Below are 14,165 nucleotides of genomic sequence, written 5' to 3'. Positions count from 1 at the left end.
TTATTTGGGGTCTATCACATTTTCCTAGCACTCAATCATCAATATATTGTCATGACAGGTTAAGATCCTCATCATAGGCCCTCTGCCTGCAAAGGTGAGGCCAGTGTTGGCCAGAGATAGAACCTTCCAGTATTGGTGCATCTCCTGTGGAACCCTTGAGGTTCAACTGGTACCTACTCTACTCTTTTTGGGGTGCCAGGTGAAAACATTTCTTTTTACTCAGGCTATTTATTCATTTTATTTGTTTTTTCAGTCTGCCTCTTGCCTGAGAATAGTTTTATGAGACTCATTGTAGCGTTTTACGCTATTTTTATTGGCTGGGTATTTAATAGTTAATGTTTAATGATTTTTATGCTTTTAATGATTTTATTATGTTTTACTTTGTAAACAGAATGGAACAGATCCTTTGGAAAGGTGATGGCACATAAATATTCTAAATAAAGAGAAAATGTCATTGATTTCCAAGCTATTGAAGCTGTTGCATTTTAGAGTACTGTGGGGAATGTAGTTGTATAACAGTGCCATCTGAAGCAGAAGTACATTGTTCTATGTTGACGGAAGTCAGTGGACTTAAAAGGGTAGAACTTTTAAGGATGGTGCTGTTAGTGTTGTGGAGACTAGTGCCTAGAGTTGCCCAATACCAGCAATGGGGGGGGAGAGACTCACCAGGAGCAAAGAGAGGCCTAGGCCAGGGTTGTCGGTGACACAGCAATGTCACTTCTGGTGCATGTCACTGACAATGTGGGGATGCTCTGGTAGTTAAGCCAAAGCTCTATGTTAGAAGTCATTTTTACCATGGAGTTTTTGCCCAAATACCGGAACACCCCTGCATCACTGGCGAAGTGATGATATCACTACTGGAATGCACTGGCAGTGACATTGCCGTGTTCTTTTGCTGGTGGTATGTCTTCCACCAGTCAGCTGATCGGCACCCGGGGAAGAGGTCCAGAAAGGGGGATCCCCCACCCCCTGCAGGGGCCTGGCAACCCAACCTAATGCCTGAGATATCATTCACAATGAGCCCAATCTAGGGACAAAGAGGAGTTGTAGGCTGTTGGCAGAAGCAGGTAGGAAATTGTGCAGTTACAGGACTCTGGACCACAGAGCCAAGACGTTTGGGAAGCACGTGGCAATGCAGGTGTGAGAATCGGAGTTTCTCATCCTGATATCAGCTAGAGAGCCAGCATGGCATAATGGTTAGATTGTTGAACTAGGACCTGAGTGAAGTGTATTTGAGTATGTTCTCCACCATGGAAGTTCACCAGGTGATCTTGGACCCATCACACTGTCATCCTAACTTACCTCACAGGACTGTTGTTGTCATGATAAAGTAGAGGAGGGGGAGAATGATGTGATAAATCGCTTTGGGTTGCCACTGGGAGAAAAGCAGGATAGATACCCTTTTTAAAAAACTATATGCCCTATCTTTGCTGTTCTGTGTTTCTTAAGATGCTGGAATGAGAGGCAACAGAGGCACCCCACCCCAAAAAAAGAACCCTACCACCCTTCCATGTTCATTTTTAGTAACACCAAGAGTAAATGCAGTGCAGCTTTATTAACTTTTATGACGGCTCTAGAATTACAGTGATGTAGCATGTATTCATCCCAAGAACATTTATTTGAAGGCCAAACCTACCTTGTCTTCCACACAAAGGCCAGCATTTATTTCGTTTCAGCAATGATAAATTATTTGCATCAGAAATGCTGACTCCCGAAAACTTGAGATTTAGGGAAATGTTATTTATGCTAAAAGAATTAATTCCTAATAGTTTTCGGTCTCCTGCTTTACTACTTCTCGTCTTGCTCTCATTTTGGGTTATTATCCCATACTCTATCCCATATGTGTGCCTTTGGCAGCCCAAGAGGTATGATTTGTGTTTTGATTTTCCTAGCCGGTTTGCTGACTGCAGTGACTGCTGTTGGCATTTTGCCTGCCGGTTGTTTATTTTGTTACTGCTACAGAAAAAATATTCGTAAGGTGTGTGGGTTTCTTTAGGTTGCCAGGGAAGCTGGCCTATCTACTCCAGGCCCGCTTTTCTCAATTTAAAGATTAAGTAAATGTGAGCTGAAACAGTCTTTTTAAGTTTCATTTTCATTATGGTTAAAAAAAAATCAATTTATTCATTTGTTTTTGGCTTCATCTTTGAAATTTGGCATTTTTCATCACATCCCAGACATGATAATGAAGTATGCAAGAGCACCCAAAGTATGGCTGTGGATTCTGGAGATTTGGGGTGGTGCTTGGGGGGGAAGGGAGGGAGCTCAGCTGAGGGGTTCCCCCCCCCAATCAGCAAAGCAGAAGCCCTAAAGCATTTCTGTAGCCACTGCAGGACTTCCATTTCTCCTAGAGGCTGTGGTATACCATCGAGTCCACCCTCTGAAGCTGTCATTTCTTCCTGGACACTGGCGTCTTGACTCTGTAGATCAGTTATCATTAGGCTTCCCAAGTCCCCCCGGGGGGCGGGGAAACCCCCACCCCAGAGGCCCGTTCCCCGCCGCTGGCGGATCGGGCCCCGGGGGGAACCCCAACCCGACGTGCATGTCACCCGGAAGTGACATGACCACGCTGGGCACGCTGGGGGTGGGGCCATGGTCATCCGAGGGAAAACTCTATGGTTTTCCCTTGGATGGTCGTGGCCCCACCCCCAGCGTGCCTGGCGTCATCACGTCACTTCCAGGTGATGTGTGTGTGGCGCGCGTGCGCAAAGCACACACGCACTCCAGCCACAGCACGGGAGTCCCCCGGTACGGAGATATTTCAACTTGGCAACCCTAGTTATCATTCCTGAGCTAGCCTAGAGAGCACCACTGAGGGAAGAGATCCTGAGCCTTAGCTATGCAGCCTCTGAGGTTGTCTAACCAGGCTCAGGAAAAATTTCCTCATTCAGCTGAGATAAAGACTGCGCAAAAACATTCATTTATATACAACCTGTTAGTCTTTTCCCTAGCCCATGGGACAGGTAATACCTCTAAGCCTGCCAACAGTCATGTGACCTGGGTGAAGGCTGTTATGAAGGGATCCTCTCTATGTGTAAATTAGGCTATGTTGTGTATAATCTCATTTTTAATTCTTTCTGTCTATTGTGGAGCAACAACCAACACCCAGTTTCCTTTGACTTAATGGTTTGTTAATTAGAAACTTCAGGGCACATAACTGTGTTCGAAAAAAGGGAGATATCACAGTACCTGACTACAAGCTGTTTCTTGTCAGCTAGCCCCAGAATTGTTCTGGCCTAATCCTGAACAATTTACTTGTGTAGGCTTAGCAATTTAATAGCAGGGAAGTGAACCTATGTCCCTTGTATTCGCCTGCTTTCATTGAGGTCTTCTTAAAGAGGCAGTACACAACAGTGTTCTTCAATGAAGCCTCTATGAAGTATTGGCTGGCCTGGGCTGGTATGGTGGATGGTTTAGAATCTTTAGTTACTCGGGGAACTACTCAGCTTGCAGCCTGGCTTCTGTGAGGGAAGGGAAAACTATCAATTTGGCTGGGATTAAACCCTCATGCATGAGCAAGTGGAAGGCTGGGAAGAGGTTCTGGGATATAAGGAAACAATGAGAGAAGAGGCCAAGAGTCAAGAAGATGGGGGCCGGGGAGAGTAGAGAATACATTTAAGGGCAGGACAGACTGTATGCTTCCTTCCCACCTTCTACTAAGAAGAATTCTGCTTCAAGAATGCCAGAGAAGACAGTACATGCTGGCTTCTGTTGCTAGCCAGAGAACTAAGAGCCATAGGATCTCACCATTTTCATCCAGACAAGATTACTAGCGAGCAAAGATCAGCCTGGCCTCTTTATATATATCTAATTCTCACTTTGTGAAGATTTAAAAAAAATGCACAGTGGGGTCACCTGATCTCCAGACAACAGATAGGGCAGACATTTTTTTAACCTTGGGGCATACTCAGGTTTTCAGAAACTCCGAAAACTTAAGGTGTGTGTGTGTTTATGTTAATACCTTTGGAATGCCCTCTCCATTGAGGCTCGTCTGGTGCCTACCATAGAGTGTTTTAAGTGCCAATCCAAAACCTTTCTTTTTACCCAGGCTTCTAACTAACGGTTTTTATCTTTTTAGCTGTTTTTGTTGTTGTTCAGTCACACAGTTGAGTCCGACTCTTCACGGGCCCATGGACCACATCACGCCAGGCCCTCCAGAGTTTAATTTCATGTTCATTGCATTGATAACACTGTCTAACCATTTCATCCTTTGCCGTCCCCTTCTTCTTTTACCTTCAGTCTTTCCCAGCATCAGGGTCTTCTCCAGTGAGTGCTCCCTTACTGCTTTTGGTTTAAGATCTTTATTATGAATATTTTAGAATGCTCAGTGAGTGTTGTAGTGCTTATTTATTGAATGGTTTTGTTGATATTGATAAAAATGGTGTTTTTATGACTTTATAGTATTGTTTTTACTTGAGCAAGTATATCTCTTTTAAGAACAGGACTCTAAAGAGGTGGCACATACATTTTACATAAGTAAAATAAAGAACACTGAAAAACTAAAAAGCGTGTGGGGGGGAAAGGAAATTTTGGGTAGAATTTAGGGTTTCTGTAGCACCTGACATTGTGTGTCCCTTACCAGGATGAGAGGACCTGTCTGTACTGATACAGGCCACTTTGGGATACTATTGTCAAGAAAGTGGTATATATCAAACAAATTAATTAATGAAAGAAGAATGAAGTATACAGGTGAGAGAAATGAAGTACTAGGGAGGATGTTTAGGAGCAACTTAACAGTAGCTAAAGGAAATTATTCTCGGTGTAGAGTGTAAGACCTGAGATGGGAAATGTTGCTGGTTGTAGCTTCTATTGTCACTGCAGCATTGTAGCCTGGTGATCCTGAGGGGGCTGGCAGAGCTAGAGACACTGTGAGGCAGCTGACTTGTATGTTAAATTGGACTAAAGCTCGTAGTATATTCCATTGTGTTCTGATACATCATATAATACCCTTACATCCATTTGATAAATGGATGGAACACCTGACCTGGGCAGCTCTGTCCACACCCAGAAATGCCTGAAACTTTACAGTAATCAACAGAAGTTGTGCATTTAAGCAAAGGCATTTAAACTGATGCACACCTTATGTGGGTAGGTGCTCTGTTCTGTAGACTATTTGTGCTTTCAGTTCAGCAAAGTCTTAAGGGTGGAGCATGATTAAGGTATGGTAACTACTGGGTTAAGATTAATTTGTATGTCATAGTAAGCTTTTGGACCCTCAAAGAAATTTGTACTAGTCTAGCTGTTTAGGTAAACTGTGGGCAACACAATAATGTTTTATTCCGTCTTTTATACTGTACAGTGTGCTGGGTTTTTTATGTGCTTAACATATGATAAATATTTGTTACATTATTAAGCAGAATCCTAAATTAACCTGCATCAAAGCCTAGTGTAATCCTTCTAGGCAAGATGGGTATGCACACAGAGTCCTTACCCATGATGTGGAGGTATTTTTAATTCCAAAGAGTTTGGATATGTTCAACTATGTTAGTTTAATGTTCATCTTAAATTAAGAGAGGTTGACTTTCTCATACAGTTTAGAGAAGAAACAGATCTTCTGTAACTCAAGCATCATGTTGGCCATGTTATAGTTAGGGGGAAAATGATTTAAAAAAACAAAAAGAGTTTGGACTTTGTCAGAAACTGTGATGTTTAGGTTGAAATTTTCTTTCTGTTCCTGATCTGCAAATGGCTGTTATTTTTTACTCCACAGCATCTGTTCTGTCCTTTATTCCAGTCAGCCTTCAGTATTTCTAAAATCTGTATTCTAATCTGGTAGTATTTTATAGTCTTTTTATATGTGTGCCAATCACAGGTGGGGGTAAGTTTATTTCCGTATGAGAGGCTTTCTTTTCATTGTTCAAGTAATTTTTTTCTTTGTCTGAATAATCCAGATAAACTCCATTGGGGGTGTGTGTTAAAGTTAACCCATTATGGAGCAGAGGGAAGATTCTTTTGGCCGATGTGACTGCATCCAGTCACCATGCAGATGCTGCTTGGGTGCATACTTAATTGGGAAAATGATTTGTATTTTCAGTTGGGGGGAAACTGAGAAATTATGCTCATGGAAATATGTAGGGTTGCCAAGTCAATTTTTCTTACCGGTGGGGGCTCCGGGAGCCGTCCGTCGATGTGCGCACGTACGTGCCGCCAGCACGTCACCGGAAGTGACGCGCGACGTCAATCACATTGAAGGCGTAGAGTTTTCCCTCTGACGATCGGGGCCACGCCCCCAACGTGATTGATGTGGTTGCGTCACCTCTGGTGACACAGCCACGCTGCGCTTTGGGGGGCGGAGTTCCCACCGCGGCGGTAGGAATCGGGCCTCCGAAGCAGGGGTTTACCCGCCACCCACCCCCACTTGGCAGCCTTAGAAATATGTGTGATGCTCTGGGCAAATTGATGTATGCACGTTCATTACTCAATGAGTGTAGATAGTATGTCTGAATCATCCACACCATGGTAACTTTGAGACTAGACTATTTGTAAGACACTCTGTATCTAACAGGCAGTGATGTGCTCACTCCTAAAGAAATTTAGTTTGGACCCAGTACTGTTGAATAACTACTGGCCAGCCTCAAATGTACAGTTCTTGAGCAAGGTGATCAAATGTGTGGTGGCTGGGCAACTTCAGGTATTTATGAATGAAGCAGATTGTTTGGATCCGTTCTAGTCTGGTTTTAGGCCTGATTGTGGGACTGAAATGGTCTTGGTTGCCCTGGTGGATGAACCTTTGCTGAGAGATGGGAATAGGGATATCTCCTGTTCTGGATGGGCTTGTACTCCCCCTAAAGGAGCAGATTTGTAGCTTAGGGATGTTGTTGGACCTGAGCTTCTGTTAAATATATAGGTGGCAGTGGTGGCCAGAGGTACCTCAGACTGGGCTGCATGAGAAGTCAGCCCCGGAATCAGTTGTTCCCATGGCGAGCAGACTGCTCCCCGTGGACATAGCTTCTGGTGTGCAATTTCCCCCCATTTTTTAAAAATTTCTTGGGTCTATTGTACCCCCCCCCCCAATCAGGACTTCCTTAAAATCCCAGATCCGAATACCACACCAGTATCAGGATCCGGGTTTTTTTGGGAATCCCAATTTTTTTTTGTTCAACATATCTGAACTGAAAAAAACTGGGGGGGGGCAGGATTGCACACCCCTATGGCTCAGTATCTCTATGGCATAGGGATGCCAGCCTCCAGGTGGGACCTGGGAATTACAGTGCTTCTTCAGAATTTAGAGATCAGTTCCCCTGGAGAAAATGGAAGCTTTGGAGGGTGGACTCTGTGGCATTATACCCCACTGAGGTCCCTGTCTTCCCCAGGCTCCATCCCCAAATCTCCAAGAGTTTCCCAACCTGGATCTGACAACACTAACCCCCCCCCCCATTGCTGGTGGCCAGGGGGGAACTGTCATCTCTACTATGGCATCATCAGGTAATTTAGATTTAAAAATATAGAGCTGAGTATCATCAGCATATAGATTACAGCCTCCTCCAAATCCACAAATGATTCCTCACGAGACAAGCCCCACTCTGAAGAGAGTGGGTCTCCAACAGCAACCCCCTGAGAGTTGACCAATAAGGAATGATTTAAACCAATCCGTGGTAGAACTCTTAATCCCTGCTTCTACATACAGAGAGGAGTATGGAGGGAGCAATTGTGAATACCATGAAATGCAAGAAATACAGTTTGTATCATTTCTGCGTAAAACTCAGAATTACAAAATAAGCACAGTGACCATTCATTACATTGTATAGTTTAGGCCTGGTTGATACAATTAAAACTGTTGTAAAATTCTAATTTAATTATTTATTAGCCATTTATTTATGCTACAATAAATATTTGAAGTGCCACAAAACTCCTTTTAGCTTCCAAGGAAGGATAGCAATTTTAACATCCATTATAATGTATTCTGCCGTGGAGTTTATATTTATTCATTCAGGTATTTATACCTTCATTTTCTCCCCAGTGAAGACCCATAGTAGCTTATGGTATCATTTTCTCCTCATTTTCTCCTCACCACAACCACCCTGTGAGGTAGGAAAGGCTGAATTTGTATAACTGTCCCGAGATCACCCAGCAAGCTTCCATGGGTTCCCCCCAGATCTTAGTACAAAACTGCAACTACTAGGATGCATTGTTTATCTAAATAATAACTAGTGTATACTCAATGTCAAAGAAATTGGAACTGGAAAAAACCTAGGAAAACCTAGGAAATGGAACCTTATTTTCCACAAACCCTTGATGTGCTGATCAGGAGCTAATTGAGAGAAGGAGCAGCAGAATTACATCTGCATGGGGTTACAAGATAAATTGATGGAGTTTAAATTTTACACAAACCAGAAATGCCAGACTGCAATGTCTGGGCTGCTCAAATAGTGTAGTAGTGAAGGTGGCACCCTTAACTTAAAATTTCTAGGGCTTCTGGAGTATGAATGGAATTGTAAGTGCCACCCTTGAAAACTAACTTTCTTTGGGGGAAAAAACATTTTAAAGCACAAAACAGTATCCATCTATGGCTTATGGTGGCAAAACTTTTTCTTTCCATAGAAGTGCTACAGTGTAACAGCACTTGTGTTCAACATGAAACTAGCTTTAAAATACCCTTGAAAACTAACTTCTTTTTTTTGCAAAAAAAAACATTTTAAAGCAGAAAATGGGTTAATTTTTGATATTTTATTGGAACACACAGCATTTTGAGTTTCTAGTTTTGTAACTGGGTAGCAAATGGACACCTTACAGCACCCCAACACCTAATTTGTTACTTCTGAGCAACAATGCTTTCTTTTTTGACAATGGCCTCAGAAATGAAATTCCTGAGCACAGTGTATTTCAGAGTATTCACATGTTGCCATAGATATTATGGATTGTGTTCCAGCACACATTTTCAGTCAGGGAGTAAAACACATCACATGGAAAAGGACACTGAAAAGTCAGAATTGCCCAGTGGACCAACTTACCGAATTGGTAAAATGCAGATAATGATGGAGGTTAATTCTTATTTATAAAGCTGCTCAGCAATTCCTCTTGAGTAGAGAATTTTGTCGATTAGTATGATGACATGCTGTAATACGTGCTTTTTTTTGTTTGGATGTAGGAGCTGTGAGGGGCGAAATATCAGATACAGGACATGCAGCAATGTGGTGAGTGAAGCGTAATTCTGTGCCGGTGCTACTACGGTAGAAAGTCAGTCTTTGTATCGGGAAACAATTGGGTTCATGGCAGAGGGGATCTCTGCATAGACAAGAGACAAGAGACAAAAAATATAAGCGTTGGGTAGGAAGATCTAATACATGATTCTTCCTACATAAACCTTTTCATTAGGAATGCCATTATCACACAGTGTGTGTTCCCAATGCAGGGTCAATATTCACAAAGCCAGGTCCTCTAGCCGTTGAGCCTCCTATCCATAATAACAATAAAAATAATCTTGTGTCATCAGAAAGGATATATTTGTAGTAATATTTATGAACATTTTAAACTCTGTAATATAACAAAATCTGTATCAGTTAACAAAGTAAATGTCTTTCACAAATCACATTCCTTCTTTGCTCAGAATTACAGCTATAAGCTGAAAGAGAGCACGTCACATTTGGGTCCAATAGGGGTGGGCATTAAAAAAAAGGTTGCAAAACTTATCAAATGCCAATTAACAGGTGTCTAAATTTGAGGCCCCCTTTGATGTTGGTATAGCAGGCTGAATAGCCAGCGCTTGTCAGAGCTTGGAAGCTATGTATGGTTAGTAGTAGTAAGTTTTGCCAACGGTTGGTACTTGGAGGGGCACCACGAAGGAAGACTGGGGGTGGAAGCTATGCAGATGAAGGCAATGGCAAACCACCTATGCTCATCCCTTGCCTTTTAAACTCCGTGGTCTTGAGGTTGCTATGAGTCGATTGCAACTTGATGGCACATTCTCCTCCTCCTCTCCTCCTCATTATTATTATTGTTGTTGTTGTTGTTGTTATTGTTATTATTATTATTGTTATTATCAGGGGTCATTTCGTAGAAAAAGAGCTAGGGGGGACTCATTAGCATAACTCATTAGCATATGCCACACCCCCTGACATCACCGGAAGTGTGTCCTCCCCACAGCCGGCGGCGACCTCCAGCGGGCACCAGCAGGGAGCTCCAGGCCCCGCCCTCCCGCACCTCACCCGGGGGGATGGCGTCCCCCCACGTCCCCCCCAAATGACCCCTGGTTATTATTATTATATTGAGGCTGAGGCAAAGGCCAAATGGCCCAATTTGCATCCCCTCTGACTGGTCCTACACACACCCTTCCAGAAGGACCCTTTTGCCTCAGAGCAATGAGTACCTTACTGTATCTGTCTCTATTGAACAAGGGGAAAGCCCTAAATGTAGCTGTTGATTTAATACAAATATTATTCCCATCTGCATGGCTTTATGCTTCCACTTACTTTGCAGAGCTGCAGTGGAGTCTTGCTTGGGACACTGCAGTCTTTCTTTAGCCTAGCCAAGTGCAGTCCTCACTGACAGCAACTGGGGCTGCTTGCTGCTTTGTGGGTTGTCTTCCAGCTGTGAGGCACTTATGCTCTGCCAGGACATTGATGAGAGCAATCAGGTTAATTTGTGTCAGGCAAGAGCTATATTGTAGGCTCTGTGGAAGATGACATGAGAGACATGAAAGAGACCCTGTCAAAGCCAGTGGGATTCAGATTACTGTAACATCTCTTTTTGGGTTTGCAGGAGCATGCGCAACAGACAGGTCTCGCACTGCTACCCTCAGCCCAAAGGAAGTGGAATGTAATTTAATGCTGCTCCATGTCAGTTTGTTGTTGCTAGATCACCGAGCTGAGAAGCTGGGATAACACCTAGGCTGAAGCCCTTGCTTATTGAAAGAGCGGAACTTTTCCAAGACAAAGAATAATCTTTTCTTTTTAAAAGAAATGTTCTTTTTAAGATTGGCTCAAGCTTGGGGCAGTGAATAGGCTAAAGGTTCCTCTTCAAAATAAAAGTCCGCCGCTTGCTGTCCAATAGTGTCATCTGTAGGGTAGTGTCTGCAGAACAGGAACTGTGCATATTCACATTACATGGGGAGGAGAGGAGATGGTCTGTGGCCTGCAGCCACTAGTTAAGCTTTCTGTTGTAACCCCCTCAGAAGGACTCAGCAGTATATGAAAACAGCAGTATATGAAAACACATGACACGTACTTTGAGGCAATAGACAACTACCCCGTGCAGGAGTAAGCTTTCAGATGGCTCCTGGATAAATCGTGATTGGCTAGATCTACCTTTCAAGTCAAGGAGCTGCGGTGGCTCAAGTGGTTAAGACGCTGAACTGCAGGCTGTGGAAGGGCAGTAATTCAGCAGTTCGAGACCCGAGTTGCCGCAGGACGGAGTGAGCTCCCGTCTCTAGCTCCAGCTCCTGCCAACCTAGCAGTTCGAAAGCAAGAAATTGCAAGTGGATAAATAGGGACCACTTCGGTGGGAAGGTAACAGCGTTCCGTGCTCCTTGGTGTTTAGTCATGCCGGCCACATGACCACGGAAACGTCTTCGGACAGCGCTGGCTCTTCGGCTTTGAAACAAAGATGAGCACCGCAACCCTAGAGTCGGATTCGACTGGCTTTCGGGCAAGGGAACCTTTACCTTTACCTTTCACCTTTCAAGTCAGCTTCAACAAACTGGGTTTGGGTTGACAGGCTTAGGTTACCAGGACAGTTCTTACTGGTTGCTAAATAAGGGCCAAACTACAAGTGATGGTGGGCACAGATCCATCCCGTAGCCATTGACGCCATTTTAAACACATTTATAGTTCTTGAAAAATTGCCACGAGGCCCCGATCTGGTTCAGGTGTATGGTGTGGTTGTCCCTGGAGCTCTTGTCCCTTCCCCTGCACCATTCCAGGTGCAGAAACAGCCCCCCATGGCTGTTTGTACATTTGAAAAGGCATTGGGGGGGGACAAGAGCTCCTGGGGCTGCTGTGGTGCATGCCCAATCCAGATCTGAGCCTTGTAGAAATTTTTCAAGAACTACAAATTAAAATGGCGTCAGCAGCCACATGTTGGATTGTTTGTACTTTGTTCCCTATCCACTTTCACCACAGGGCTTGTTCAATATAGATACTCTTGGGACACTGTGATGAGACTTCTACTTCAAAAAAAATGTTTTGCATTCTTGGGTGGGTGGGTGTTAAATAAAACATAGCTAATATACAATTGGACAATATTTTAAAGTAATAGTTTACAGTCTGTCCCGAGGGCGGGCCACCCCAGGACTGGCTGCTGCCGCTCGGGACCCCAACGCTACCGGCTACCCCATCCCAGACCACGACAGAACCTACCGGACACCAAGGTTGACACACCGCAATGACAATGCATCCCTCAGGGCCTGGCGGAGCCAGTCCAGAGCGTTCAGACAACTTCACCCCTGAGAAGCAACTGGCCCCGTGGGGAAGCGTCCCGGGAAGCGAGCAGGGAACCGTGCCGGGCCATCGCCCAGAGCAGCTTGGGGAGGGAGAGGTGCGGGACGGCCACGGCCACTAGGGGTGGAGCCGGAGAGCTGGGAGGAAACCACACCCAAGGCTCATCGTCCCTGCATAAGAGAAGGGGGTGGGGCCAAGGAGGAGGGCGGAGGGCGGAACACAGGGGAAGACAGGTGGCACAGAGGGGGAATAAAAGGAAGAACGAAGGCAGAGGCCGAAGAGGATGACAAGGCACTGGCGAAACAACAGACAGAAGCTGAGAGAGAGAAAACGAACTGTCTGACCAAGCCGAGGGAGCACGTAGGGTGGTGACGTAACCTCCTCTCCTCCCGACTGTCTGAGGCCTCTGTAGTTCTCCCCCCCCCCGGGTGGTGGGGCACGGTGGCAGATAGCTCGCAGCAGTCAGGGACCAGCAATAGCGATGAGGGGTCATCCAGCTCGTGTGACACAGTCCATAAAATAAACAATTTTAAGGAATTTGCTTCAAGGAGGCAGGTACTACTAAATCATTACTTGTTGTCATATAGTTTACAGGGACTTTCTAGTAGCTGGTTAGCTGTCAACCAGTGAAAGGTTTTAACTAATTAATTATTGTGTTTTGGAGACCAGTGTGGTGACTGTATGACATCCAGTACACCCACGCTGATACTGGGTAATTCTTCCAAATATAAGGGGGAGGCAGTATAATAATTTCAGCCAGTGGAAGGTTATTTGGTTCACAGTTAAAAAGATCTTGGTCCATTGTGCTGTGCCTTAAAGCATTTCACAGTAGTGTGCAGTTTTGCAGCAGTTTTGCAGCACTAATTCAGCAACAGATAGGCTGAGTTCCGTTGTAGCCAACCATTTTAAGCACTCAGGCTTTGAGCTAGGTCCAGGGACAAAGCTTAGAAACAGATGTTTTTATTTCTTTGCACATTCCAAGTTTTGTCCCAAATTATCCAGCTGATCCTCTAGCTAAGCCTAGAAGTGTTGAGTTGGTGCTGTTCCCTCAACGCAAAACACTCTAAAATCTGGACTTTCTGGACTTGTGAGCCTTAATTACTTTCAGGATGGCAACCTCTGTGATGATGGTTATTGATCAGAAAACCAGGCAACAGTCATCTCTTTGCAGAACTCCTTGTATTTCTTGTTTATGCAGTCGTCTCCTTAAAAATATAGCTGTGGCTATTAAAAGGTAGTTGTTTTATTTAAATGAGAAGGGGGGGAGAGAGAGAATGACAGCAGGAGTGAAGTGTGCCTGTGAGCCAGGTCACACAAGATCAACTAGAAGCAGCTATCAGTTTTGGTAGCTGTGACAGGCACAACCCCACAATGGTCCTTATGGCAGTCCTGGTGCCCTATTGCCATTAGTCAGCCATTTACCCTCCTCCCCCTGTTACAGATATCTTCAGGAAGCAGAGCTCAGGGACAACAAAGTTATTCTTTCTCTTTTGCTGACTTCAGTAGTGCCTGTTGCTGAATCAGTCCAGAGATGTCTGTGGTCTGGCTTGGGGGAAGAGAAGCACAGTTCCTTCACCATCCCCTGAGCCTGCCTTGGCGGGGAGGGTGAGGTACAAATAGGGTTGCCAAGTAGACTCACCCCTCGGAGCGGGGGAGCCTCGTCGGGGTCCGGGAGTTTGTAAGGGACGCACGAGAAGTGACAGGAAGTGACGTGCTACGTGCTCACATTGGGGGCGTGGCCCACATCGTCAGGGGGAAAACCATATGGTCACACAAGATCAACGCGGCGGAAAT

At 44.7% G+C, this 14,165-nt stretch overlaps 1 protein-coding gene across 1 annotated transcript in view; it reads left to right on the top strand.

Moving 5' to 3' along the window:
* Window positions 1-14,165, top strand: part of ADAMTSL1 (ADAMTS like 1) — a gene marked incomplete at its 5' end in the record, with an annotated part of 302,880 nt that overhangs the window by 13,417 nt on the left and 275,298 nt on the right. The window contains one exon of the mRNA XM_015427776.1: window positions 9,086-9,131. Coding sequence (XP_015283262.1) covers window positions 9,086-9,131 — 46 coding nt within the window. The remainder of the gene's footprint in view (window positions 1-9,085; window positions 9,132-14,165) is intronic.

This window comes from Gekko japonicus, unplaced genomic scaffold, assembly GCF_001447785.1.
Source record: "Gekko japonicus isolate JY-2015 unplaced genomic scaffold, Gekko_japonicus_V1.1 scaffold487, whole genome shotgun sequence".
Lineage (NCBI taxonomy): Eukaryota > Metazoa > Chordata > Lepidosauria > Squamata > Gekkonidae > Gekko > Gekko japonicus.
This window is presented reverse-complemented; position numbering and strand designations above follow the sequence as displayed.